This window comes from Hippocampus guttulatus, chromosome 16, assembly GCF_054856545.1.
Source record: "Hippocampus guttulatus isolate MCC_2025c chromosome 16, RoL_Hgut_1.0, whole genome shotgun sequence".
In the NCBI taxonomy this organism is placed as follows: domain Eukaryota; kingdom Metazoa; phylum Chordata; class Actinopteri; order Syngnathiformes; family Syngnathidae; genus Hippocampus; species Hippocampus guttulatus.
The window spans coordinates 13,339,962-13,367,130 of NC_141276.1; the positions used below are offsets into that span (position 1 = coordinate 13,339,962).

General features: G+C 42.7%; 3 protein-coding genes, 1 non-coding gene and 1 pseudogene across 9 annotated transcripts; 3 read left to right on the plus strand and 2 right to left on the minus strand.

Moving 5' to 3' along the window:
• The first annotated feature begins 463 nt into the window (after positions 1 to 463).
• On the plus strand, positions 464 to 1,940 carry LOC147193264 (small ribosomal subunit protein uS17-like). Of its 4 annotated transcripts, none has more exons than XM_086132458.1 (6): positions 464 to 534; positions 840 to 980; positions 1,173 to 1,248; positions 1,321 to 1,424; positions 1,503 to 1,569; positions 1,659 to 1,940. In XM_086132458.1, exons 1-4 carry the CDS (start codon positions 520 to 522, stop codon positions 1,341 to 1,343), a joined length of 255 nt encoding a protein of 84 aa, XP_085988584.1. In that variant the 5' UTR covers positions 464 to 519; the 3' UTR covers positions 1,344 to 1,424; positions 1,503 to 1,569; positions 1,659 to 1,940. The 4 variants fall into 4 exon arrangements, with proteins under 4 accessions (XP_085988584.1, XP_085988583.1, XP_085988582.1 ...); XM_086132457.1 differs by having other exon boundaries at positions 1,338 to 1,424; XM_086132456.1 differs by having other exon boundaries at positions 1,173 to 1,424.
• Positions 1,018 to 1,101, plus strand: LOC147193265 (small nucleolar RNA SNORD35). Its single transcript, XR_015103341.1, has one exon. It is a non-coding gene; the product is annotated as a small nucleolar RNA SNORD35 (small nucleolar RNA).
• On the plus strand, positions 1,471 to 1,547 carry LOC147193266 (small nucleolar RNA SNORD35; annotated as a pseudogene).
• Positions 1,941 to 5,238: 3,298 nt separating the features above from the next.
• Positions 5,239 to 14,690, minus strand: LOC147193267 (uncharacterized). Of its 3 annotated transcripts, none has more exons than XR_015103169.1 (3): positions 14,315 to 14,690; positions 9,368 to 9,772; positions 8,320 to 8,452 (listed from the first exon to the last, which is right to left on the minus strand). XR_015103169.1 is itself a non-coding variant. In XM_086132452.1 (2 exons), exons 1-2 carry the CDS (start codon positions 14,415 to 14,417, stop codon positions 7,134 to 7,136), a joined length of 1,422 nt encoding a protein of 473 aa, XP_085988578.1. In that variant the 5' UTR covers positions 14,418 to 14,690; the 3' UTR covers positions 5,239 to 7,133. The 3 variants fall into 3 exon arrangements, 1 of the variants encoding a protein (XP_085988578.1); XR_015103168.1 differs by lacking the exon at positions 14,315 to 14,690 and adding an exon at positions 14,058 to 14,298; XM_086132452.1 differs by lacking the exon at positions 9,368 to 9,772 and having other exon boundaries at positions 5,239 to 8,452.
• Positions 14,691 to 20,782: 6,092 nt separating this feature from the next.
• On the minus strand, positions 20,783 to 26,657 carry LOC147193268 (uncharacterized). The gene is made up of 2 exons (XM_086132453.1): positions 26,228 to 26,657; positions 20,783 to 23,688 (listed from the first exon to the last, which is right to left on the minus strand). The coding sequence occupies exons 1-2, from the start codon at positions 26,256 to 26,258 to the stop codon at positions 22,481 to 22,483; spliced, it is 1,239 nt and encodes a 412-aa protein (XP_085988579.1). The 5' UTR covers positions 26,259 to 26,657; the 3' UTR covers positions 20,783 to 22,480.
• Positions 26,658 to 27,169: the final 512 nt, after the last annotated feature.

Consider the following 27,169-nt stretch of genomic DNA (forward strand, 5'->3'; position numbering starts at 1 on the left):
AGTATTTTTGCTGTTTCGGCTATTAGCGCCGCTACCCGCACTGCTGTCGTTCCTAAATAAAGGGGTCATTAGCACATGAGAACGGCGATAAAGTGCCTGTCTCGAGAGTTGAACATCAGGGGGCCTTTTGTGAATCAGAACGTGGAATCACTATGCAAAGCGAGAAAGAGCTCTGAGAAGCTCACACCAGAACAAAGCGTGCCTTTGCGTGAACTCATAATGAACACGTTTCAATCCTTTTATTAGACGACTTCTTAAAGCTTGGAAAATAGTTTTGGTGGACTGTACTGCGCAGACCTTTTAACTTGATTATCGCCTTGTACGATACATATTTTAGCCAGAGGGTGGTGCTGCTGATCCAGTAATGATGCAAACCATTTACACAGGGCAAATGAGGCCTCCATTTCATGAAAAGAAAAAGAAAAAAATAATAGTTGTATTGCGTCATTTCTGGTCGATCTGACCGACTTCCGTGCGCTGCGCGCGTGTTCAGCCCTCTTTCCAACTTGGCTGGCCAAGATGCCGGATGCACAAGTATGTTTGAGAAAACGGCCCGGGTGTTGCAAACGACTTTTTACCTTTTAATCAACACACAATTTTATTTAATATACATTCGCATGCGGTTCTTAGAACGCGCTGGGGTGGTTTTTAGAAGTGTAGTAGATATTTTAGATGAGGAATCCGTTGGAACTCCGCTTCCCTCGTGTGACGCAACGCTAGCAGCCGGATTGCTAGTGGGGTTAGCTTAGCCACCTTCACGTTCTCTGTAGCTCGTCTTAAAATCACTTCTGTCGTTCTTCTTGGTCGTGCTGTGAACGCGTACTTTTGTCCTTGTGCAGACCGAGAGGGCGTATCAGAAGCAGCCGACCATCTTCCAGATCAAGAAGCGTGTTCTGGCCGCCGATGGAGGCAAGGAGAGCAAAGGAAAGCTCCCACGTTTCCACAAAAGTGTCGGGCTGGGCTTCAAAACCCCAAGAGAGGTCCATTTTCAAGTCCTGTTCAAGTCTTAATTGAATCTGCAAGTGATGTTTCTCTCATGACGGTCTTCCAAGCCTGCAGCGTTTTGACGACGACGCCCTTTGGCAAAGCTGATGCGATTAGATGCCATCTAAAATGGCGCATTTCGTTTAATTAACAGTGATTAATATGCTTGTTCTGTTTTGTCCCCTCAGGCAAAGGAAGGCACTTACGTGGACAAGAAATGCCCTTTTACGGGAAACGTCTCCATCCGTGGCCGTATCCTCTCTGGTCAGTATGGTCAAGGCTATCCAGTGATGCTTGTGAATTGAATTTGGCGTGGTGACCAAAACTAAGATGCAGAGGACCATCGTCATCAGATGTGACTACCTGCATCATATAAAGAAATACAACCGTTTTGAGGTGCGGCACAAGAACCCGTCTGTGCATCTGTCGCCATGCTTCAGGTACCTTCAACCCGTTCTTGGATTTGCCCAGCTCAATTTTTACCTCTGCACGTGTTTTTCTCACGATGGTCCTCCAAGTTAAACTCTGACGACATCGCCTTATGGCATTGCTGATGCAGCCTTGATTCTTCAACAATGAGAGAAGGTTGGGTTCATTATTATTATTATTTTCTTTTTGTTCTTCTGTCGTTGTTCTTGGTCGTGCTGTGAACGCGTACTTTTGTCCTTGTGCAGACCGAGAGGGCTTATCAGAAGCAACCGACCATCTTCCAGAACAAGAAGCGTGTTCTGGCCGCCGATGGAGGCAAGGAGAGCAAAGAAAAGCGCCGCCGTTACCACAAACGTGTCGGGCCAACACCAACAAAGAAAATTGTCACAAAAAGAGGATATATTGGTCAGTTTCCTACTTTTTACCATCTAACAGAAGGTCATTTATTTGTTCTTGCTGTCACTGTAAGTTGCTGGCATAGATAACCGGACAAAGATAAATGATTTGTTGTTAATAAATCGTTTTCTCACCAATTACGTGAATTTTGGTTCGTTCCCGCGGCACACCGTTAGAGCTCTCGCAGCACACTAATGTGCCACGGCACACTGGTTGGGAATCACTGGGCTAAAGCATGCGGGTTAGTCACGGCATTGGGTACATCGGACACAATCGAATGAAAGATGCCCTGTACCAAAGACTTGTGTGGATCTAATTGCCACTCAGCTAACATGGATTATTGTGCTGTGGTGCAGTGGCGGATGCTGGTCTGTCAAAGAGGGCAAGCTCAATTTTGGCCGACATCATAAAATGGGTCCGTTTATTTCAACATGAATTCTACTCTCGCTCCATTCCTTTTCAAGAAAATGATCTGTGACCCTGTCATACCAACAAGGCGTCTTTTCCCGGTACTTAATTAGTGTCCTACAACTAGAGGAACTACAATAAAACACACCAGAAATAAAAGATTAATTTGTCGCTAGTTGTTTGTTTACAACAAAGAGTGTCGCTAAAATGATTAGGAGAAGTCTCCAGCTCAACTCGGAACAGAATGCGAATTGAAAAAATTGCTCACACGGATGCCTTACACTAAAAGGTCGGTGATTGGCTCATTTCGATGTCAATCGAACTGGCTACACAAGCTCAATCAGATCATCCAATCTGATGCAGAAAAGCCTGGCGTCCGGTGTCCGGTACCCTCCCCACTGCCCTCCAGTCCCAGAGAGGCCGAGCGTCCGCGGGCGGGACAAAAACCAGCTTGTATCCAATGACTCGTCTCCGTTCAACGCATTGGGACAACCTACCTTGAACTCTCCAGACGCTCGACGTCCAGGCAATAGACGCTCTGCGGACGCTCGGCGTCCACCGTTTAAACCACAGCGAAGCTGCGGGAATGAATGAGAAGGGAGTCGCGTCGTCGTCTGCGATTGGCTGGCAACTGATTCAGGGTGTCCCCCGCCTACTGCCCGGAGATGGCTGGGATAGGCTCCAGCACCCCCCGCGACCCTAGTGAGGATCAAGCGGTTCGGAAAATGGATGGATGGATGGAGTCGCGTCGTAACCAGTAAGAAGAAGCTGATTCGGAAAACAAAGTTGAGCACGTTGTAGCGCATATTTAGTAAATGACATGTACACACAATGAAATTTACATTCATATATTTGATCACTTATTCTTTGACATTTTAGGGAAAGCCGAGCTTCCCTTGCAGTCCGGGAGCAATCGCCACTGCTGTGGTGAACACTAAACTGAAAGGTATTTAACACTTTGGTTAGAGCTGTTAAACATTTAATTGGACGTCCAAAAGTTAGTCATAACGGTGCTTTTGTAAAAATGAACTATATACCTATCGAAATTAGGTCAATTTGACTATTATGAATAAGTAAGTAAGCTTCCAAATAGCAGACATTCCCTACAGTACATATTTAGCACTGTACACATAAGGAAGGTGACTCAGACAAATAATCCATCCATCCATCCATCCATTTTCCGAACGGCTTTTATCCTCACGAGGGTCGTGGGGGGTGCTGGAACCTATCCCAGCTGTCTTCGGGCAGTAGGCGGGGGACACCCTGAATCGGTTGCCAGCCAATCGCAGGGCACACAGAGACGAACAACCATCCACGCCCATACTTACACCGAGGGACAATTTTAGAGTGTTCAATCAGCCTGCCATGCATGTTTTTTGGAATGTGGGAGGAAACCGGAGCACGCGGAGAAAACCCACGCAGGCCCGGGGAGAACATGCAAACCCCACACAGGGAGGCCGGAGCTGGAATCTGCACTGTGAAGTCAAAGTGCTAACCACTGGACTGCAGGACCGCCTCAGACAAATAATGTACTGCGTCGTTTGCTTACGATTACTTGCTGTTGTGTGCATAGCATTGTCTTTGTTGCTTGTCTTGCAGGCATTAAATAAAAATATGCAGTAAATATTCTCTAGTCCGGACTTGTGTTTGCGCTGTCCAATTTTTCCTGATAACAGAAATTCCTCATTTGGGAAATGAGCATGGTACATGTCCTTTATGAACCAGCAAGTATGTTGACAAAATGCACAACACAATCAATAAAATACAAAAATATACTGTCCAAAAACTGTTTATATAACAAAAACTGCAATAGAGGTGTATCCCAAAAAAATCACAACAGTAAAATACGTACAGAATTTTAGTGTTTATTTTTTTCTGTCCTGGGAAAAAAATGTGTATTTTGGATTGTTTTGTTGGATGCATTCTTTGGTTTATGACCATGTTTGCCTGCGTGTCATACAGTTTTCTTGCTAGTTGCAAGTAACTGTCCCGTTGATCACCGATGTCTGGTAATTCTTGTGCATACTGAAGGATTTTTGTTGCCATTTGCATTGCTTCCTTGCTGGATGGTGGCTTGTCATCAGGAGTTGAATCGATGCCTTGTTTTTTAAAGTTTCGTAGATTTGCGTCTTTACGACTCCAAGTGTCTGCTGGATCTTTTTAACTTTGTGTCCAGCCTCGCTGAAACGGACACATTTCACTCGCTCCGCTCCAGTCGTTACAGTTCTTCTACGTTTCGATGAGATGATCTACACGACGTAATTGAATAAAGTAAAAATCTTTCGCAATTTCAGTAAAACGCATGCCAATAAAAAGTCGCTTACACGTCTTCGTTTCGAATCTGATGAATGAAAACGGCGAAGCGAACACGTTTCTTCGGTCATGTCAAGTGGGTGCTGCTTTTAAGCTCGTGCCGCGTTCTCCAGGACGTAAGTGAATAAAGTTAAAATCATTCACAATTACAGTAAAACGCACGGCAATAAAAACTCGTCGTTTAGAATCTGATGATCGAAAAACGCGAAGTGAAAACTTGTTTCAGCGTTGTCTTTTCCATCGCATCGGGTGGGCGTTGCGTGTATTTAAGCTCCCGCGGCATTACACCTCCATTCGGGTTACGGATAGTGGAATTTCAGCTTACGCAAGTTCCGGTAACGCGTAATATCGTAGTCAAAATGTTAATGCATAGGTTTTTATTCCGGGTGAAGGATATTCCTTTCCATAGAATTCCGGGGATGGGAATATTTACTGTACAGCGAGAACAGCAGAGGCCCCAGAATTGAGCCCTGTGGAACACCACTCTGGGCATGATGACCAATTAGAGGGATGACCGTCCTTTTTAAAACTAAGAACTACTGTTTAAGTACCGATCAATGCAAAAGGCTATCAATTTCATACTTCTGAATACGGCTGTACAGGTATGATATGGGTAACATTTCATCTCTCAATATTTTGGCCGGATATGTCAATTGCGATTTGATAAAAAATATTACCATGGGTTCAAAATATAAATCCAAAATGATGTGGAATGTCTAGTTGTTTTTAATTAAAATTTACAGACAGCCATCACAATTCACAGTCACCTATAAATAAAACTGTACTGCAACGGTGCTTTCATTATAAAAAAAATGTTACACTACAACACAAGTGGTTATGTGTGTTTGTTGTTCTGTCCCAATTTGTCCATTCATGTGTTAACTTGGGGGAGGATTGTGTGTATGTGTGTGTGTTTGTCAATTAAGCACTCACTCACTCACTCTCATTGGGCGATGTGTGTGGCAGCATGGAATGCATTTTGAGGCTGCCCACACCATATGTTTCATTGTTTTTATTTTTAATCTACACAAAGATAGTGGCAGTCAAGGAAGACACGCATTGCTACAAGAATAGGAAATGAACGATAATCATGAGCAAAGTGTGGATATGTTGAAAGGGGAGACTCTCACCCATTCAATTGAATGGCCTGGCGAGGTGCGGACAACTTGTACCTTTTATCACAAGCACCACTATTTTATCCACTGGTACAGTATAAATACGGTCACGTAACATTGTAAAACACAATGTTCATATCTCAATGACGAGACGATAGATGTATATCGCTTCGTCCGAGATCTGAAATACCAAATCCACTGCTGAGCTATTTTTAGAACAGGCCCGCGGGCTCGTCATGGGGTCCTTGGGGACAACGTGGTGCCTGTGGTAAGCCCTGACCTTTTCAGTTTCTACCCTCTTTGAACAGTTCATAATTTGATTGATTATTTTTTCTTTTGTAACGCACATACGCCAAATAGTTCATTTTTCTTTTGGAATTTACATAGGCCACTGCTTTGGTGACATACTGTATCTCAGGTTTATGCTTGAGCATGGAATAGGACATTTCCTGAAGTCACAGTTCATTTAATCCACTCACACAAGATTCTTCATAAAATGTGATTATTTGTCCATCCATCCATTTTCCGAACCGCTTGATCCTCACTAGGGTCGCGGGGGGTGCTGGAGCCTATCCCAGCCGTCTTCGGGCAGTAGGCGGGGGACACCCTGAACCGGTTGCCAGCCAATCGCAGGGCACACAGAGACAAACAACCATCCGCGCCCACACTCACACCGAGGGACAATTTAGAGCGCCCAATCAGCCTGCCATACATGTTTTTGGAATGTGGGAGGAAACCGGAGTACCCGGAGAAAACCCACGCAGGCCCGGGGAGAACATGCAAACTCCACACAGGGAGGCCGGAGCTGGAATCGAACCCGGTACCTCTGCACTGTGAAGCCGACATGCTAACCACTGGGCCGCCCTTGATTATTTGTCAACTAGCAAATTAAATACAGCAATGCCGAATAGCAAACACAAACATTACACAATGCATACATTGAAAGTATGTCATATGATTCTCTTTAACATTGCACAGATATGAATTTTCATCTTTTTTTTTTGTCCATTGTGTTTCTTGTGGGGTTTTTTCACATTACTTCAAGAGACTGGTTCACTGCCAGCATCTGTACTTGTAAAATTACCCGTGAGAGAATCTCCGACTGCAAATTGAGCATTTAACACAAAGCCAAATAAAAAAATAAATAAAACCGCGTTGTACACCTTTGGGTCTCACAGACCACAATCACATGTCCCATACTGTTTTTATTTCATCGACCACCACACTGCGCTCGTGTGTGTCTGTTGTTTTGAGTTATTTCTTTTTTTCCTTTATTTGGCTGTGTGTCTCTTGCACAACACATCCAAGTGATGTGGAAATTATGTTCTCAACGCCGATTGGCTGTCACCAACGAGGGGTGGACTGGGCCCACATGGGTAAGCCTGAAATACTGACGGGAACTTAGTGATGAAGCGACGATACCCACCCCTGAAGTTTGCCTTCCTTGATACTCTTTAACCATAACCCGGCCAGGAAAAAGGCCTCTCATCAGTGTGTGTTCTTGTGTTGGGTAAGGTTTGCCTTCCTTGCGAACCTTTGACCGCAAACTGAGCAGGCAAAAGGTCTCTCACCAGTGTGTGTTCTTGTGTGTTTTGTCAAATTACTACTTTGAGAAAATCTTTGTCCGCACACTGAGCAGGCAAAAGGTTTCTCACCAGTGTGTGTCCTTATGTGTCGCCTCAAGCTTCCCTTATCAGAAAATCTTTGGTCACAATCTGGACATGTAAAAGGTTTCTCGCCAGTGTGGGTTCTTGAGTGTTGTAATAAGCCACCCTTCTGAGGGAATCTCTGACCGCAAACTAAGCAGGCAAATGGTTTCTCACCAGTGTGTGTACTTAGGTGATTTTGTAAGCTTATTTTATGAGAGAATCTTTGGCCGCAGTTTGAACAAACAAAAGGTTTCTCGCCAGTATGTGTTCTTGAATGTGCTGTCAAATTACTTCTTTGAGAAAACCTTTTACCGCAAACTGAGCATGCAAACTGTTTCTCACCAGTGTGGGTTCTTATGTGACTTGCCAAACTCCCCTTCTGGGAGAATTTTTGATCGCAAATCGAGCATGCGAAAGGTTTCTCTCCAGTGTGTGTTCGTGTGTGACTTGTCAAATTACTGATTTGAGTAAACGTTTGACCGCAAATTGAGCAGACAAAAGGTTTCTCACCCGTGTGTGTTCTTGTGTGTACTGTCAAATGAATTATTCGAGAAAATTTTTGACCACAAACAGAGCAAGCAAAAGGTTTTTCACCAGTGTGGCCAATCATGTGATTTCTCAAAAAGCTCTTATAGTCAAAGGTTTTCCCACACTGAGAACATTTCCAGGGTTTTTCAGTGCGACAGGCCAAATCCCCTTCAGACTGTTCAGGATCATCATCTTCACTCTTGTGAGGACAGTGTGATGTTGTGTCGTCAATGTTTGATAGTGGGGCTAAAAGGCCGTCTACGTGTGATCCTCCACAGTGGTCTCCGTTACCGTCTGTTGTCATTTGTCGACTTGAACTGCTGCGGCTGTTGCTGCTGCTTGGCGGCTTCAGCCCTTGGCTTGCCTCACTCTGGCCTTCATCTTCACTCTTCACAGAGATACCAGTCGATGGGAATATGTGTAGAGAATGCTCCTCTTCCTCTTTTATATGTGGGGGCTGCCAATGCGCTCCCTCTTTAACGTGGGCATTCGCCGGCTCCGGTTCGTTGAAAGGAATGGGCTCCAACTCCTCCTCTTCTTTAATGTATGGGGGCGCTTCGTTCTTCACCTCCTTCGTAATGTGTGGGGACTCGGGCTTCTGCTGTTTCGTACCAAGATTCTCACAGATGTCTGCAACACAAGAATTTTAAAAAACTATCTATCAATATATATATATACTGTATTTTTATAAAATCTTTTGTCACGTTGTGACTTTTTTTGTTATATATTACATTTATATTTGAGGTACACCATGCAAAGCAGATGAACAAGAAGAAGAGTTATTCTAAACAAAATGTGTAACAAAAAATTGCACAAAAACCCAAGCACAAACAATGATCATGCAGTGGCTCTCTGCATATTTGCCTGTTGCGAAGACCTTGTGGCAGTGCGAAAAATATCTGATAATGCTGTCTATGACAGAGGCAATCAATTCCAAATTCCAAATTGTAAATGACTGTTGTCAGAAGTTGAAGAAGAGGCTCGCAGGCTGGCCCTTAATGGCTACTAGACCCACCGCTTTGTTCTCACCAGGGAAAAAATATGTTAACCAACAGCACTGTTGCCTTCCAGTCTATACCTACAGCAATTTTCATCATGAAATTCGGATTCTTTTCGGGGGTAGCAAAAAAAAAACTTGTGCCGATAATGTCGCAGACGTGAACTGTCGCAAAGGTGGCGTCATTCAGGTTGGGCTGCAAGATGGCGTCTGTTGAGCAAATTGTCCAGACTCTGTTCACATCTGCCTCCGTCTTCAAATTTACTTGAGTGTCACGCAGTGTTCAGTTAGAAAAACCACAGTTAAAAGTTCCACAACTTTTTATATTACTTACAGTATACTGAATGAAATGAATCATCAAATTGTTAATGTCATACTCCAGCAGGATTGGCAACAGGAACATGCCAATCCTTGGAACCCAAATGAAATTCCATTCTGATTTGCCAGATGATGAGTAAGTTCATTCTGTTGTGTAGTTTGATTTTGTTCGACCGGGAAATGGAAGATATGGCTTAATCTCCACCGCCCTCCACTCAGCCCTAACTGACCTGGAGACCAAGAACTCGCACGTCAGAATGCTGTTCATCGACTTCAGCTCAGCATTCAACACCAACATCCCGTAGCAGCTCATCCACAAACTGGACCACCTGGGGCTCAGCACCTCCCTGTGCAACTGGCTGTTGGACTTCTTGACGGAGAGACCACAGGCAGTTCGGGTCGGCGGCAACACCTCCAGCACCATCATGATGAACACAGGTGCCCCACAAGGATGTGTGCTGAGCCCCCTCCTCTTCACACTGCTGACCCACGACTGCACTCCTTCGTCCAGCTCCAATCTCTTTAAGTTTGAGGATGACACGACTGTGGTGGGTCTCATCAACAACGACGATGAGACAATCTACAGGAGTGAGGTGAGCAGGCTGGCCTTGTGGTGTAAAGACAACAATCTCCACCTGAATGTGGAGAAGACAAAGGAGATTGTTGTGGATTCAGAAAGACGCACCCCCAGCATGCTCCACTGACCATTAATGGTGCCACAGTGGAGAGAGCGAGCAACACCAAGTTCCTGGGAGTGCACATCTCTGAGGACCTGTCCTGGAGCCAGTATACCTCATCACTGGCCAAAAAAGCCAACCAGCGCCTGTACTTCCTCCGCAAACTGAGGAGAGCAAGAGCCACGCCCCCCATCATGCAGACATTTTATACAGGCACCATTGAGAGCACCCTGTCCAGCTGCATCACTGTGTGGTATGGTGCTTGCACTGTGTCCTGCCAAAAGACTTTGCAGCGCACCGTGAGAGCAGCTGAGAAGATCATTGGTGTCTCTCTCCCCCCACCTGTGGACATCTACTACTCCCGTCTGACCCGCCAAGCCATCCGGATCGCAGGTGACCCCACCCACCCATCCCACAGCCTCTTCAGCCTGCTGCCGTCAGGAAGGAGATTGCAAAGTCTCCGTGCCAGAACCAGCAGGCTCAAAGACAGTTTCTTCCACCGGGCGGTCAGGAGACTCAACTCCCTCCTTGCTCTGCCCGCACTCCCCACCCTCTGCCTCTGCCCGACCCCTGCCTCTTGTCACAGACAATGACCCTCCCCTCATTATCTGAAATCTGAATATTGCGATTTGCGTATTGCACAATGCACTACCTCACTTTACCACAACAGCCACAAGTGCCATTGTTTATGCTGTTTGTATTGTCTATATCGTCTATATTGTTTATGCTGTTCAGATTGCATATTATGTCTTTTATACAGTGTAGCTGCGATCTTCTCAGCTGTGTGTTTAATGCACAGCATGTTTGCATGCATATTTGCACTGAGGATTGAGAGAAAGAAATTTCATCTATGCTGCATGTCACATGTAAGCATATTTGACAATAAAGTTGACCTTGAACCTTGACCGTGAACCTAAAACGTGATGAGTGATAATCCATCCATCCATCCATCCATTTTCTAATCCGTTTATCCTCACGAGGGTCGCGGGCGTGCCGGAGCCTATCCTAGTCGTCATCGGGCAGCAGACGGAGTACACCCTGAACAGGTTGCCAGCTAATCGCAGGGCACACAAAGGCGAACAAGCATTCGCGCTAACAATCACACTGAGGGACAATTTAGGGTGTTCCATAAAGCTTCCACATGGGTTTTTGGAATGTGGGCGGAAATCGGAGTACCCATAGAAAACCCACGCAAACCCAGAGTACATTAACTCCACACAAGAAGGCCGGAGCCGGAATCGAATCCTGCACCTCTGCACTGTCAGGCCAACGTGCTAACCAGTCAACCACCGTGCCGCTCACAAGTGATCAACGACGTGTTACATCAGGTTGGGACATTTGCAAACAGATACTTTTACGTGGAGAAAATTATCCACATTCCCCTCTATTTTCTGACATGTTACAAAACAAAATAGTAACTGAATCAAAGTTTTCTGCACTGTCAACTCGAAACAATGTCCTGTTTTTGAATAACATTTTTGTTCAAATCTGATGATTAAATTAACTGAAATAAATCAACAGATTGAACAATTATTTAAAGAAGTTATAGCTCTAAAATTTGACATCGAATTATTGTGATTGGTAGCAGTATCAGCCGATCGCAGTCATGGATGATCGGTCTCTGCATTTTAAAACCCTGATCGGAACACCCCAAGGTAGAACTTGACTATTCTTTAATTCTATAATGTGGGCTTCATGCACCTTTGATAGGTCTGGACGACTATGGAAAAAAATAATCTCGATTAGTTTGACTGAGATTAAAATTACGATTAAGAAAACGACTATGAATTGGTTTCAAAACTCGGTAATTATTCAACTACTCAAACTAAGCTCCTCAAAACGATCAGCGCCTCATGCCCATTCATCCCTGCACAATAAAGACTTAATTTTTGAACACTCTTCTTTTTGTCAAGGACAGAATTAACCTGCAAATATCGTGCGAAATTCAAGCCGCTTGCATTTTCATCAATACCCTTTTCTCTTTATCACATTGATTTTATGTATTTTCACGAGTCTTGGGATTTACTGGGTTAATCTGGGAATTTTGGGATTGGATATCAAGCCATGTCATGGAAATGTGTGCTGATATGACAAGAAAAAGTCCTTAGATTGCTGGTCCTTGAGTTTGGAGAAATTAAAAATTCCTTGAATCAATGACAACTTAACTTTAACCCTTTCAAGGACAGTGGTTACTACAGTGGACATCTTACCATGTGATCAAGTTACAGGGTGCATGAAAGGGTTCAATCTAACTTGAAAGGACAACAAGAAAATAAATTGGGAAGAAAGTAAAATATCTGGACGAAAACAAGAGTAACGATAAAAACAAAAACAAAAAAACGGCTGTTTCTGCACGTTTTGGCCTCTAGGGACAGTGTGGTGTCGTGCATTGATGGCTGGCTCACAGATGACAAATGACAGACCGGCAACCTTTTGTAAAGTGTCCTCCTCTGCACGACGTAATAACTCATCTTTGACACCCCACAGTGTTGAAAGGTAGCGTTCCTTTTTTGGGGTTTGTTTTTTTAAAATATCGACATATCTAAGTATCTGAAGTCATACAAGCAAAGTCATCCAGACAAACACATTTTTATGGCATTCCAAATTTTCCAAGATGTCACCTTTGTTGTGCATATTTCAGTTGTGACTGCTTCCTGCTCCGGTTGCCTGACCTAGGACATTTCTCACAGGCCACTGTTTTGTTGAGTTTGAAACAAGGTCTCATTTTTGCCTGCTTTCTGACGTCTGTCAAATGTCATTATTTCCTTAATTCTTAATTGATGGACCTTTTTTTTTTAAAGTTTGTTTTCATCCCCATCCCCGTCCCGTTGGTGTATGAATGTATGGGTCTTTGGGCACAATATGGTGTTGAGCAAACATGATATAAGTGCACTCCATTTACTATTTGTCTGAGAATAAAGGTATGCTGTCAAATGTCACCAGGAGGACCCCAAGACCCACAAAATGTGCCCTATCACAGACTGATGGCATCAAATCTTGGTTTGAGCTGCTTTTGACTGAGTCTATTGTAACCACTGTAGTAAACTTGAAAGCGACACAAAATGACAAAGTCAGTTGGAAGTTGCTAACCCGGAACGTTACCAACACACGCATTGGGCTTTTGATGTCCTACTGGTGGATACAACCCCAGAAAAAATCTACAAGCGGTTTAAGAGTTGTGGAGTCTGGTCGGACTTTTTTTGGTCCAGCATGTGACTCAAAAAATCCCAAATGCCACGGGTGACTGATTTGGACAACGAGGATACAAGACCTGGCCGTTGTCAACAAGACAAATTGACAGCGACCACAGAAGTTTGGGACAAGTGTGAAGCAACTCCCACTAATTTAAAAACCAACTCCAAACTTGGGCTACACTGCCCATTCCAGCAGTTATATGCCAATCAAGCCATCCAAATATGGCATAAAGATATGGTGGAAAAGTTGTGGCTTTATAGCAGGCGGTGTTCCTGAAAAGAACCCAGTGAAGCAAACGGTATTAGATATTAAATGCAGTTGGCAAGGGGCACAATGTAACATTTTCAATTCTTCACCTCCGACACTTATAATGAGGAGCTGCCCCCCCCCCCCCAAAATTGACCATGGTGGGGACGATTATAAGGCACGAAACTGAGAAAAACACATGTGGTAGACTGGTTAACAAGTAAGTGCAGTTTGGGGATAATTTCCTTTGTCTGCAATTAAATGGCACACGGTCACTTTTGACCGGAAACACAACAGGGCTTGTTTTTTTCCTGACAAAAAAAGAAAAATTAAATAGTTAATAAATGTTTTTCATAACTTCGACTCAAAGTGCCCTGTAATAATTAGTAAACCAAGTCTCATCTGATTATGCCTTTTACTAAAAATAAATAAGAAATTGTAATTTTTTTTGTGCTGGCTTTCAAGTGTGTTAGATATTTTCATTAAGTTAAGTTTTATTGAGTAATGCCACTTTTGAACTTCTAGATGTTTTCAGTAGCCCCTGTGCCTCATTGTTCTGGTACAGGGGCTACTGAAAACATCTAGAAGTTCAAAAGTGGCATTACTCAATAAAACTTAACTTAATGAAAATATCTAACACAAGTAGTGACAATATGCAAGAAATCTGTTTCGATTGTGACTTAATGAAACGGCCATTTCTGAACACAAAATTGTTCGCAATGAATCCAATCTGAAGGTTGAAAAATATCTATATTTTTGTCACGTACCTCCGTTTTTATTTTTACTTATTACTTTGACTAACCTTATTTAAATGTCGAACTGGCCTCTCCCCCGATTGTCAGCTGGGGTCGGCTCCAATGCATCACGCCCACGACCCCCAAGAGGAAAAGCGCTTCGGAGAATGACAGATGTCAAGTGAAGTCACACATGATTGGATGTTAGTAATGTTATTAGTTATTTATGATTATACTCAGTATGACCTTACACAGCGACCTGGTGATATTCTTGCCATTAAAAACGAACACAGGAATAAGCAGTTCACGGGTCACGTGACCAAACCTGCAGTGCTCGAGCCAGCTGAAGACTTGTTGAAAACGGCGTCCCTGTCCTCCTTTGCTCCACCAAGGTTCTCCTCGTAGTGTGCTATCCTTCTTGCACACATTTTCTAACGACAATGACCCTCACACTTGATCTCTGATGAGCGATGTGTTGATGACAAAGGCGTCTGTTAGCGGTTAGCAAGCTAGGCTAAAATTGCTAAGGTAGGCCCAGAAGCTTGAGCAAATATTGTTTTTGGCAAAAAGAGTCATGATTGACGTCCTGCGTTGAGGCTTAATTTTTTGGGCTGGAATTCAAGAAGTAAGGCTTGTTTGTTTGTTTGTTTTTAGTAAGCACGTGAAGCAGTTCGGCCTCGGCTTGCGGAGGTCCAGCTAGAGCTAACAATATACGGCAAATCCTGCTGGACAAACTTCATGGCAACGCGATATATGTACTTTTAGAAAGAACACACTCATGAAGTACTGTACTACCCCCCTCCCCACCGCCCCAATAAACAGACACACAAACAAACAAACAAACAATAAGAACCAAACCATATTTTAAAAAAAATTGTGCTGAAGTTCTACTTATTTTTACCAAATCACACGCAGTGCATTTTCCTGATTTATTATTAAACGCACTTGACCCAAGCTTCAACACAACACACACTGGTGAGAAACCCTTTGCCTGTTCAGATTGTGGCCAAAGATTCTCTCTGAAGCATCACTTAAAAATACACTCAAGAACCCTCATTTCGTTTGGACTTGTAATGACAGGTATTTCAACACTAGGTGGCGCAGTTACTTCAAGTTGCAGAGCACAGGGAGGGAGGGGAAGACGAAGAAAGAGGGAGAGAGTAATGACCATGGAAGGGAAAGTGATATGTATTTGATTAAACGAAGCGGGTAACAAAGTACGAAACATTCAGGAGACGCCTGGAGTCGGAAAGAATGAAATCTACGAGACTTTGAAAAACAAGGAACCGATTCTTACTCAGTCCGATTCTGGCAATTTCCATGCTCAGAGTGAATTGCTTGTGGCTCGAGTAAATTAACATTTCCTAGAATGGTTTGTTTGTTATCATGTTAAAAACTTTCTGCAAACTGGACCGCTAATAAGAGTCGGAGAGCAGTCAAATGTGTAGAGCGTGAACAACAGGGGGCTCAGTACACATCCTTGAGGAGAACCGGTGCTGAGTGTGATGGTGGAGGAGAAGGTTACATTATTACTGGCATACAAAGACATTGTGCTATCTTCTTTATTTTCTATTTCTATTTCTAACTTTTGGCCCGGCCCTCCACAATATTTTCTGCTTCTCATTTGGCCCCCCCGGGAAAATAATTACCCACCCCTGTCAGTTGGATCGTCTCAGGTGCCTCTTTGCACAACCTACACCTTGGGTCTTGTCTGGTGTGGTATATCTGGGCCTCAATGGCTCTGGTGCTCAGGGCCTGCTCCTGAGCAGCCAGGATGAGTGCCTCTGTGCTGTCCTTCAGGCCAGCCCTCTCTAGCCACTGATAGGACTTCTTGAGATCAGATGAGGATGAGGATAAGTGCATCAGAAAATAGACGGATGGATGGATTATTAGTGGATGCTAGATAATCTGCAAAGTTTATTATCTTGATTGCCCTCTTTTTTAAGAGCAGCATTTATTATTGATTTGTCAGAATGTACCGTATTTTCACGACCATTCGGTGCACCGTATTGTTGGGCGCAGTCTCAGTAACGGGGTGCTATTTCTGTATTTGACACATACACAAAAAGCACTGCATTATTAGGCACAGCCAGGCATGGTAAAACATACGCCATTTTAAACATATGGCATTGGCAACTGGTACCTGCTAGGGACGTGCCTTTAGCGTCCTCTTACACGCCCACCCTTCACTCATTCCGCATGCCTGTCCTCACTCATGTCCGCCTTTTCCCTTTATAAACAGCGTGTCGGCCAGAAGTACTCTCAGTCAGGCTTTGGAACTCGGCGCATACACTACAGCAGGGGTGCCCATTACTTCGATCCTGATCGACCGGTAGATCTAGGACTCGTCCCAATTAGATCCGAAAGGTGTAGAGGAGAAAAAAACAAAAAAAACATTTGTGTGTCTTTGTCCATGTTAGTAATATATTTTTTTGTGTTAATGTACACTGCACCCTAATCATCGTAATCATCCAATCAGCGCTACGATAGTCAACAGGCTGCAAAAGTGCATCGCTTGCTTCTGTGTTTGGTTTCTCATCATGGCGCGCGCGCGTGTATTTGCGTGTGCGTGTGTGTGTGCGTGCGTGTGCATGCGCTCGCACGCACACACACAGGTGACACGCGGTAAGGGGCGATCCTGGGAGGTTGGTTGATCGAAAAGTAGATCTAAAGAGATTTTAGGTCTCTTTATAAATACACTGGCTAAACCCCGGTAGGACGAGAAAAAAAAGACGTGGACAGGACAGCTATTGTTGGTATAAAAATATATATTTGGATAGAAAAGAGAGAAAAAGAAAAAACATACAGATTACGAAAGAGCATGTCCGTCCGACCTCGAGCGTGGTGTCGTCTCAACTCTTCTAGCTTAGCTGTTCGTCGTGGCTAAACTAGCAGAGCTGCTCAAAGAGATCAAAGCTCTTTGATGTGTGATGCCCTTTGCGTCAGCGCTGATTGGTTGAACGTGTGTGCGTGCTCGCGTCGCTACAGATCCCCTGCACTAGACGCTCCGCATTATAAGGCGTCCTGCCCATTATGGAGAAAATTTAAGACTTTTAATGGCGCCTTATAGTTGTGAAAATACGGTACTCAGACATCCACACAATAACTCATATAAGGGATTAAGAAACAACTGAAGAACAGCTGTAAGAAATTCTGGTTAAAAAATATTTTTTACTATATGTAATAATCCTGTGCCGTTGGATCATTTTGTTTCGACCATTTGGCTATCATCCACAAAAAAAGTATACATTTGTGTAGCTTCGATACCAACAATGATGTTCAACCAACCGCAAATCAATGCTAGCTAATTTACTAGCTTGTACCATATAGTGAGAATATCCACTTGTTGATATAATTGTGAGTGAAGTTGAATTAGTGCTAACTGGATACGTTTCACCAGTCAGGCAACTGTGGTTTTAGTTGGATTACAAGTTTAGTTCAAGCGGACAGAGGTAAGAGCTAATTGAGCAGCTGCAAGACAACTATAGGAAACACAAATTACCTGGGCAGATGCAAACTAAAACAAACAGAAACAGCTCATCTCAATAAAATAAAATAATATGCCTCACATAATTAAAAACAACTTCAACCTACAATTGTCCTGACTAAAACTTGACTAAAAGGTTGACAGTTTTTGAAAACCAAAACTAGCCGAACAAAAGTACATTTTCGCGGACTAAAATAAAGACTGTAATTCTTGACTTATGAATAAAAATTGACTAAATAAAAAATGTGGTTGACTAGTTATGATAGAAACTAACATGTGTGATTGAAACTGGACTAAAACAGAGACCAAGGCTATTCCAAAATAAAACCCATTTTGTCCATGATGGGTCATATTATCTAAACTGTATTCCATAAATCCTGCAAGTGTTTTTAAACGTATATGCACTTCTGTAAATCCACATGGTGTCTGTTAGGATTTCTTGAAATGATTTGATTGGAACTTTCCTTTTCTATCAGCATATTTTTTTATCTGACAGTGTTTTTATTTTAATATTTTGTGGTTGTTTTTGATTGAACTGATTTTGCAGCGCGAGGAGGCCGAGTAATGGCCATCGTCCATTTTGTAATAGTACTTTGAACCCCGGAGAACCCAAGAACCCTTTTCTTCTCTGGAAAATTATGAAATATACATTAAGTAGTGTCACGATGCAAGGTGGTGGTGGACCCCAAAAAGCAGGCAGGAGGGAGGAGCAGGGTGTACTTGACGAATTGTATTTAAAACTAAATCCAAAACAAAGTCCAAAGTAACAAACAAAAACCATGACTGAAACAAAAACTATCAATAACCAAAACACTTCCAGAACAAACATGGCAGCAGCAAAGGAACAGCAACAAATGAACATGACAGTAGAAAAGAGCACCAATGACCCGACAATGAGTGTTCGGGCGGGAGTCCTTTTATAGAACTAATTACCTAACGACCAACAGGTGTGCAGCTGCATGGGGGGGGGGGGGGGGAGCCCTACAGTGCCACCTGTTGGTCCCAAACCAAATCATGACAAGTAGGTCCTTCAACCAGAGACTGTTGCACCCGCGCTGCAAGAAGGAGAGATACCGCCGCTCGTTCCTACCGACTGCTGTCAGGCTGCTGAATAAACATACGTGAAAACCTGTATCCATTGTAATTAGCACAGCCACCTTATGCTGTGTTTTCTATGCTATTACTAATTTATTATATATATTCTACAACTATATTGCTAATGCTATATTTTATAATTGCACTTATATTGAACTGTGTACAGTTCTTTTCTGAAACAATCATTTTGTGAAATGAAACTATTAACGAAAATTTTTTTCAAACTAACTAATGTTTGAAAATTTTTACTGCTGTAGACTACAAATTTCCCCAGTGTGGGACAAATAAAGGTCATCTTAAATGACTGCTATATGTTCACTGGACACCAAGATATGTTTTTTTCAAATATTCAATGCTTTAATCCTAATTTAGGATTTGGGGTAAATTTGACTTTTTGGAATTTAAAAAGTCAAAGTGCAGTGGTCGTGGTGTTCGATCCCAGCTCCGGCCTTCCGGTGTGGAGTTTGCATGTTCTCCCCGGGCACTCGTGGGTTTTCTCCGGGTACTCCAGGTTGCATGTACACGCAAAATTGTCCCTAGGTGTGAGCGCGGATGGTTGTTCATCTCTGTGTCCCCTGCGATTGGCTGGCAACCGGTTCAGGGTGTCCCCCGCCTACTGCCTGAAGACAGCTGGGATAGGCTCCAGCACGCCCCGCAACCCTTGTGAGGATAAACGGATCAGAAAATGGATGGATGGATGGGATTTCAGGGTAGCATTTGAGTAGCACAATTTATAGGTGCCATATGAGACGCCGTGGGTTCTCCTGGGTTAAAATTATCTTTCTACTTTATTATTTTATACAAATTTGTATGTATCACCCCTCTTGCTAGCTGGGATAGGCTCCATAAGGTCAGCGAAAATCATGAGGTTAAGTGTTTGGGAGAATGATAGATGTTAAATCACACGAGACCGGATGTCGACGATGTCACATAACGCAATTCAATGATCACGCCATCGAAAATAAACATGGATAGGATATAAAAGTAGCTCGTGCACAATACTGTCCAAGAAAGAGAAGTGACCAAACCTGCTTGGCGTGAGCCAACTCGAATCTTCCTGAAAACAGCGTCGTTGTCGTCTTTTGCACCACAAAGTTCCTCCTCGTATTCGACCGTGTTTCTTGCACACATTTTCACACGACAGTTACGACACTTAACGCTCACAGCTGATCCCTGCAAAGCGACGAAACGCGACTCTTTGCTAGTAACAACCAAACTAAGCTAAATAGGCAGGCCAAGTGAGGCCCAGATGCTTGAACGAGTGATGTGATAGTCCCAAAAGTACCAATGGGCGTTCTGCGTTGAGGCTTTTGCGTTTTAGTTGTAATACAAGAATACAGGTTCGTTCTTTTAATTGTTATTATTGTTATTGGTGAAGCTCCTGTCTTCGTTTTTCATGCGGTGGTCAAGCTCCAGCAGACAATGTACGGCGAATCCTTTAGGACAAATTCGTTGTGGACATTTTGAAACTACATGAAACATGCATAATGTCCATCCATCCATCCATTTTCCAAACCGCTTGATCCTCACTAGGGTCGCGGGGGGTGCTGGAGCCTATCCCAGCCGTCTTCGGGCAGTAGGCGGGGGACACCCTGAATCAGTTGACATGCATAATAATGATCATTAAAAAAACATCGCAATAATATGACCTTTGATAAATTATTTCTGGGTGTATTACTTTTATACACAGCCAGTAAGCATCGTAATTATTTTGGGGTCAAAGTCAAATCGTGCATACAAAAAAAGTGTTCAGTAGCATACCGTAAATTTGTATCGTACTTTACGTCAAATTTTAGTGTCAGATTAAAGTTAACTCAGTGCTCATTGGAGAAATTATGTTTTGAAGAGACTGTATGACATTCCCTCATATATATATATATATAGAGAGAGAGAGAGAGAGAGAGAGAGAGTGAGAGACATGCATGCTCAAGCGCGTTTGTCCTTCGTGGTGCCTCCTCCTTTTGGGGTTTTTTTTTCGTCCTTCAATTATTGGAGCCTTGCACGCAACGTTTAGGTGCATGTCGCCACCTACTGTAACATGAGTGTATAACACTCTTGTTACGCTGAGTGTGTTCTCACACTCCATTTCACCCTCGCTCCAACTTGAACTTTCCACAGTGCATAAGCACATGGTCCACCTTTTCTTTAACACCAACACTCTCACCCTTCTCAGAATCCCTTTCCCAAGTACATACACTTTATCACTCAGTCTCGTGTTTTAAATCAGTTTTTATTTACTGTGGTTTGTGTTTGGCAAGCTAAAAATTGTAAAAATCAAACAATGCAAAATTGAAACGTAATATTTTCATGACAAAAAGACAGTACACCCCCTTTTGCTGAAAAAAAAGTTTTTATCAAGTTGCTAGGTTGGAGGAAAATGCTTTGGGGGCGGGGAGTGAACTCAGAAACATTACAGGTACGTGTAGTCACACAATAGACATGCCACTGTCATTTCTGATTTGGAATGAGAGAAACAAGCTCATGCGATGTGTCTGTGTTAATATGAAAGCCACTCGTAGTCCACCTGAGGTGTGCATTTGTGTGCGCATGCAGGGGTTCCGACATCTACCGCTGTGCATCGTAGTTAGCTATTGCAGTTTTTCTCAGCCGCTTTGCTGCGTTTCTAACATCAAAATTAAATTTTGCAGAACACATTATGCATTTCTCAAAGCAACTTATGCGAATAGCAGAACATCATGGTTCACCTGCAAGAGTTATTTTCTTTTTCAAAATTCTTGTCATTGAGGGATATCAGTGCATGAAGATCAACAAGTGTTTGTGTCATTGTGTGTGGATCAGGATGTTCTGATGTAATGTATTCCTGCCTGCCTGCCTGTCTTTCTATACTGTATGAAGTTGAACCAAACTTTAGCGTTGCTAAATGTATGAAAATGACAACCAGTCACCACCAAAATGCATATGCACTGTTGTCCAGTTCAACCTGTAAAAATAAATAAATAAATGATCAGCACAATATATATATATTTAATTTTGTGGCGGTGATAGCGGTTTTTGCTCATCGGAGCTCGGATTTATTGTCAATAATTTCCAAATATTGTGCAAATCGTTTTTATATTTCCACGACAAGAATAGAAATGTGCATATGAATTTTGGTCACGATTGGTCACCATCTCAAACAGTCAGTAGAAAACAATGCTTGCCTCCCTTTTATGTCTGCCTGCAATGCATTGTGGGAGATGTTGGAAAAGGGCAAATCCCTCAATTTACTGTCAAATCCTGTACCTGTTGCCTTTTGACAAGATGTGTCAGTTACTTTTTCTGTAGTATTGCTATCATCACAATAATAAAAGATTGAAAATTTACACTAACAGATATAATTTGCTCCAACCTGAGTCAAATCAAATGCCAAAAAAAAAAGATGCGATATGCATGACAGGGAAATTCTAACAATATAACTGCAGTTATTTTAAATGTCAATTTAATGTAAACTTTACATAAATGTATTGACTGAGTTGTTTATACTTGACTTCACACACAAATGTTAAAATAATATTTGGTGGGAGATGGAAATTTGAAATATTTTAATTGTGTGTGATTTACTGTTTATACATTTCTATGAGGGATTTTACAATGGATTTTTAGTGGGTTTTGTTGTTGTTTTTCCACACAAACACACACAAATGGTGGGGAAACACGAAACATTCGTTCTGCAAAAACACAAAGTTTCGAGCCATATATTTTTGTTTGAAAAAAATGTTTGTGTTCGACTTTTTTCCCCCAGTCCGAATCTGGGATCAGAGGGCTGAATCCATGTGCTTGTTCCCACGTTTCGTGACTCATTAAGGGAAAATATCCTCCCTGAGCGTGTACGAATGCACGGTTTGATAGGTCCAATATTTTTTCATTTGTCATTTTCAGCTTTTGTGCACATGTACAGTACATTTTCTGTCAGAATCCAACACAATCTTTCATAGGTGAGGTCCCAGGACACCGGTGTCTGTTGACCATAATCTTCTGAGAGAATCTGTCTCCACACACTGAGCAGGCAAAAGGTTTCTCGCTGCTGTGCATCGTTCTTGTGTGTTGAGTCAAATTACTTCTTTGAGAGAATCTTTTATCACAAACTGAGCAGGCAAAAGGTTTCTCACCGGAGTGGGTTCTTGCGTGACTTATTAAGTATCCCTTGCAAGAGAATTTTTGACCACAAACAGAACAGGCAAAGAGTTTCTCTTCCAAGTGTATATGTGTGTGAATGTTTAAGTTTCCCTTCTGAGTGAATCTTTGACTACAAACTGTGCAGGCAAAAGGTTTTTCACCAGTGTGTGTCCTCGAATGCCTTTTTAAGGTCACGTTCCGAGAGAACCTTTGACTACAAAGTGAACAGGCAAAAGGTTTCTCTCCAGTGTGTATTCTTATGTGCGAAGTTAAGCTTGCCTTCAAAGTGAATCTTTGGCCACAAACTGAACAGACAAAAGGTTTCTCCCCAGTGTGGGTTCTGGCGTGACGTTTTATGGTTGCCTTCTGAGAGAATCTTTGGCCACAAACTGAGCAGACAAAAGGTTTTTCGCCAGTGTGGGTTTTGGTGTGTCTTTTTAAATTACGCGTTTGTGAGAATCTTTGACCACAAACTGAGCAGGCAAAAGGCTTCTCTCCGGTGTGTGTTGTCATGTGTTGTTTCAAACGGCTCTTAAAAGTAAACGTTTTCCCACACTGAGAACATTTCCAGTCTTTGTTGTCCGTGTGATATGTCATAGCACCTTCAGGTTCATTGTCAGGAAAATTATCATCATTTTCAGCATCACTGTCAGATATTGGTGGGAGGAGGCTGTGTGCTTGTGATCCTTCACAACCGTCTGCATAACCTTCTGTGGACATTTGTTGACTGGAATTGCTGCTTGGAGGCACCACTCCTTTGCGAGCTTCACTTTGACCTTCATCTTCACTCTTCAAAATCACACCCGTTGCGTGCAGTTTGCAGATTTCACTCTCCTGCTTTTCCTCTTTAATATCATGGGTCTCTTCTTCCTCTTTTTTAAGATAAGGGGTTTTCCGCTCCTCTTCCTCTTTTAATTGAGGGACCTTTTCATCCTCCTCTTTCTCTTTCACGCCAGGTTGCTCTGGGTAATGCCATGCAGGACCAACATCTTCACTGATGTCTGAAAGACCCAAGAAGACAAACACATGCGTTATTCTGGTTTAGATTTATAATGAAGCTTCACAGGAGAGCCAAATGAGTTACTGCTTATTGTTTAGTATGAGCAAATTCAAGTACTGATGCATTTTCGGGGGAGCCTATCCTTTATGTCCTGGATTATAACATTAAATTGATCTGATTGTGAGGCTCTCCTGTGGAATAGAGAGGCCTGGGGGAAACATGGGATAACCCCTTGAACACCAACTAGCTTCTAACCGGGATGGGAATGACTGCTTAGGGTCCCAGCTATGCGTCGAATAGCATCCACTGCCTTGCTTAGAATATCCCATGGCTAAGTAAGTCAACTTCAAAAAGAAAACCAGTAGAGGTAGCTCCCTAGGCAGTCTGGTCCCTATTTTCAAACCCTGTTCGAACATTTTAATACATTTTTTGGGATTTTTTGCTCAGAGCTGTATGGCCATGAAAACCTTGCCTAAACAAAAGCCCTTGACCAGATTGACAGCCTGTCTGTGATTCCTGAACTGGATGTCACTGCCACCAAAGGCATGTCCTTGGGAAAAGCACCAGGTAAGGTTGGCATCGCAGCTGAGGTTTTTCATTGTGGCAGGGAGCAGCAGTTCAGGTCGCAAAAAACCCGGAATTCCAGGAAAATCCGGAGGACTTTCATCTCTGCACTTGTTACTTTCTACTGTCAATAAAACACTTGATATTGATGTCACTCACCACTGGAATGAAGCAGTTGGCTTCCGCTACAGGCTCCAAAGGTGTTCTGCTCAGCTGCGTCTAAGTTTCGCCGTGATTGTTTACCACTGTTTGTGTATTCCCGCTACGGATGGGAAGATCGATACCAAAATAATTTTTCAATCCAGAGTGCTATATTTTAAGTATCGATCCTCAAGATAAATTATCAATATCTGGAATTCATCAATTTTGTGGATCTCTATTTTTGAGTGTATATTTTTCTGCATACAAACTATTTTTTCCAACTGCTGCACATAAGCACCGGCGTCTCCTCACACCCATTCTTAGTCTCAAATCCACACCAAGCATGCTCTTCCTCTCCCCTCCCCCAACATAAACAAACATGGAAGCATGCCGGTGCCCTCGACAATGGCAGCTCCCTATAGAGAGACAGACTGTGAATGGCAAAACACACTTTGTGATGAGAAACATATTCACCTATCGCTAGCTTTAATTTTTTTATGACATTGATTTAGCTATTTGACACCAGGCCATGTAACACAATGTGGCTTGAACTGTCTGCGATGATATGCCGCTCGCGCAGCGCTTGAAATTAAATGATGACATGAAGGAAATGCTTTGAAGATCTTTGCTGTTTACGTTCACCTCGAACGCTTTGAGGTCAGAGCTGGGACAATTGGAGTGAAAAAAAAATCCAACTTTCCACCTTCCACGAATGAAGCACAAGCAAAGCAACGCTGGTGCTAGTAGATAACCAATATGTCATCTTACAAATAAAGAAGTTTGCACTGTTGAATATTCTTTGTAATAGAATGCTATACATTTTATTGGTGAAAAGCAACATGGATACCATCAACCTCCTTGCAAAAAAAAAAAAAAGTCAAACAACTGTACTGCCTCTATTTTATCATACTGAAGCACTTAACTGTGAGTCTCCATTGGTTTTGCTCATTTATATTTTGAAACATGACAACTCAGCCCTCATCCCTGCCAGCGCTAATCCAATGGGACAGCCCCAATTAGTAAACTACTTATAAGCAAAAACAACCCAGTTGGTATTTACAGTAAAACTAAACACACAACAAAAGGAATTTCATGTGTTGCGTATTTAAATACAACAGATGCTTCGTTTTGAAAACATCAGTAGCGCTAATGTTAAAGTCAATAGTGAAAGCTGTTCAAATGTTAATATAAGGAAAGACATTTCTCTCAGTCTTTCTGACAGATTTCTCCTGGCCAGTTAAGTACAACAAGTACTACAAGTATGTGTCAAACTCAAGGCCCGCGAGCCAGATCCGACCCGCCACTTTATGTGGCCAATCTGTATCGACTTCATCATTCTCATCACAATACCAAAATTGCAAATGGTTTTCGTTTTTAAAATGCCATTTACCGTTATTTTGCAGGGAATCGCGAGAAAAGTACAAGTACAAATACTGAGCCCGTTAAAATGTGCCAGCTCATGGCGAAGTGCGTCGAGCAGTCGTTCCCAAGGTGCTGCTTTATTGCTTACCATCACGAATTCGACCAATAGGAGCTGTCTACGGCAAAATAACGCTCGAAGGAGAGTTGCCGGTAGCGGCAAAATAACCAATGCCCTTTTCAAACCACTGGACAATGTGGCATGTGACAAAAGTGAGTCTGACGCTCCTTGTACAATGAATTGCTGAAATTATGGCTTTTAGTTTTGGTGTGCCATGCAACGGTTTTATGTGGCCTCATCTGGCCACCCATATTTAAGGAAAATCTGGAGGTGCCACTGAGACAGACGGCATATAAATACTGTTAAAAACAAACTAAAAGCACATCCTGACCAAAGTGAGAGTAAGTGACCAAACCTGCTCCGTGTTGAACAATTCCTGGCTGCATTTTGACAACAGTGTCCAGTAGTTGACGTGGTCGATCGTTCTCCACTTTTACGCCACAAAGTTTCACTCGTACTCTCCTGCACTTGTTGCGCAAATGTTCAAACGACAATCATGTCTCGTGTCCACTGAGCAATCTGGTGATTTCAAACGCGTCCTGGTTAGCCTGTAGCAAGCTAAGCTAATCAAGGCCGAGAAGCTCCAACGTGCACCGAGACGATTTTAACAAGACTCGAATGTTTAACGTTAGATGCTTAGTCCATAAAAGCAACGACAGACGCCTTCTGTTGAGGCCTGAGTATCTTTGAGACAAATTCAAGAAAATGCAGTGCTACGCGTGGAAGCGCGTCGTGGTACTGCGATCAAGACAGCCTCCACTAGCAAAATTTAAAGCCAGTGAGCCGCCACTGAGTTTGTGAAGACTGTGCATTATGGTAACTGCCGCCACCGAGCTGCGTTGGCCACCTTCAAAATAAAAGTGCGTCCAATAATGCATGCATGTCATTGGTTTGGATTAAAAAAACATAAATATAGAATAAGTAATTTTTGGGCTGTCGGGCAACGATAATTTCACCCAGGGAGGATAAAAACTCACAAGAAGAGGAGAATAAAAACAGCGGCAAGAAGCGTTTTTAAGTTGAGATAGAAAATAAAGTCACTGGTAATTCTACATCAAATTTGTATTTAAAAATAAATCATTAAAGAAATTAATCTTAGTTATCCCGCAACCACACCAGGTTTTCGAGACACTAGGGCAGCGGTCCCCAACCTTTTTTGCCCCATGGACCGGTTTAATGTCAGACAATATTTTCAGGGACCGGACTTTAAAATATGTATTTTTAAATTGGCCGAAAAGGACAACATGTCAGATTTCAAAGGCCTTTTATTTGAAGCTTCAAATTTGCTCCATAAACC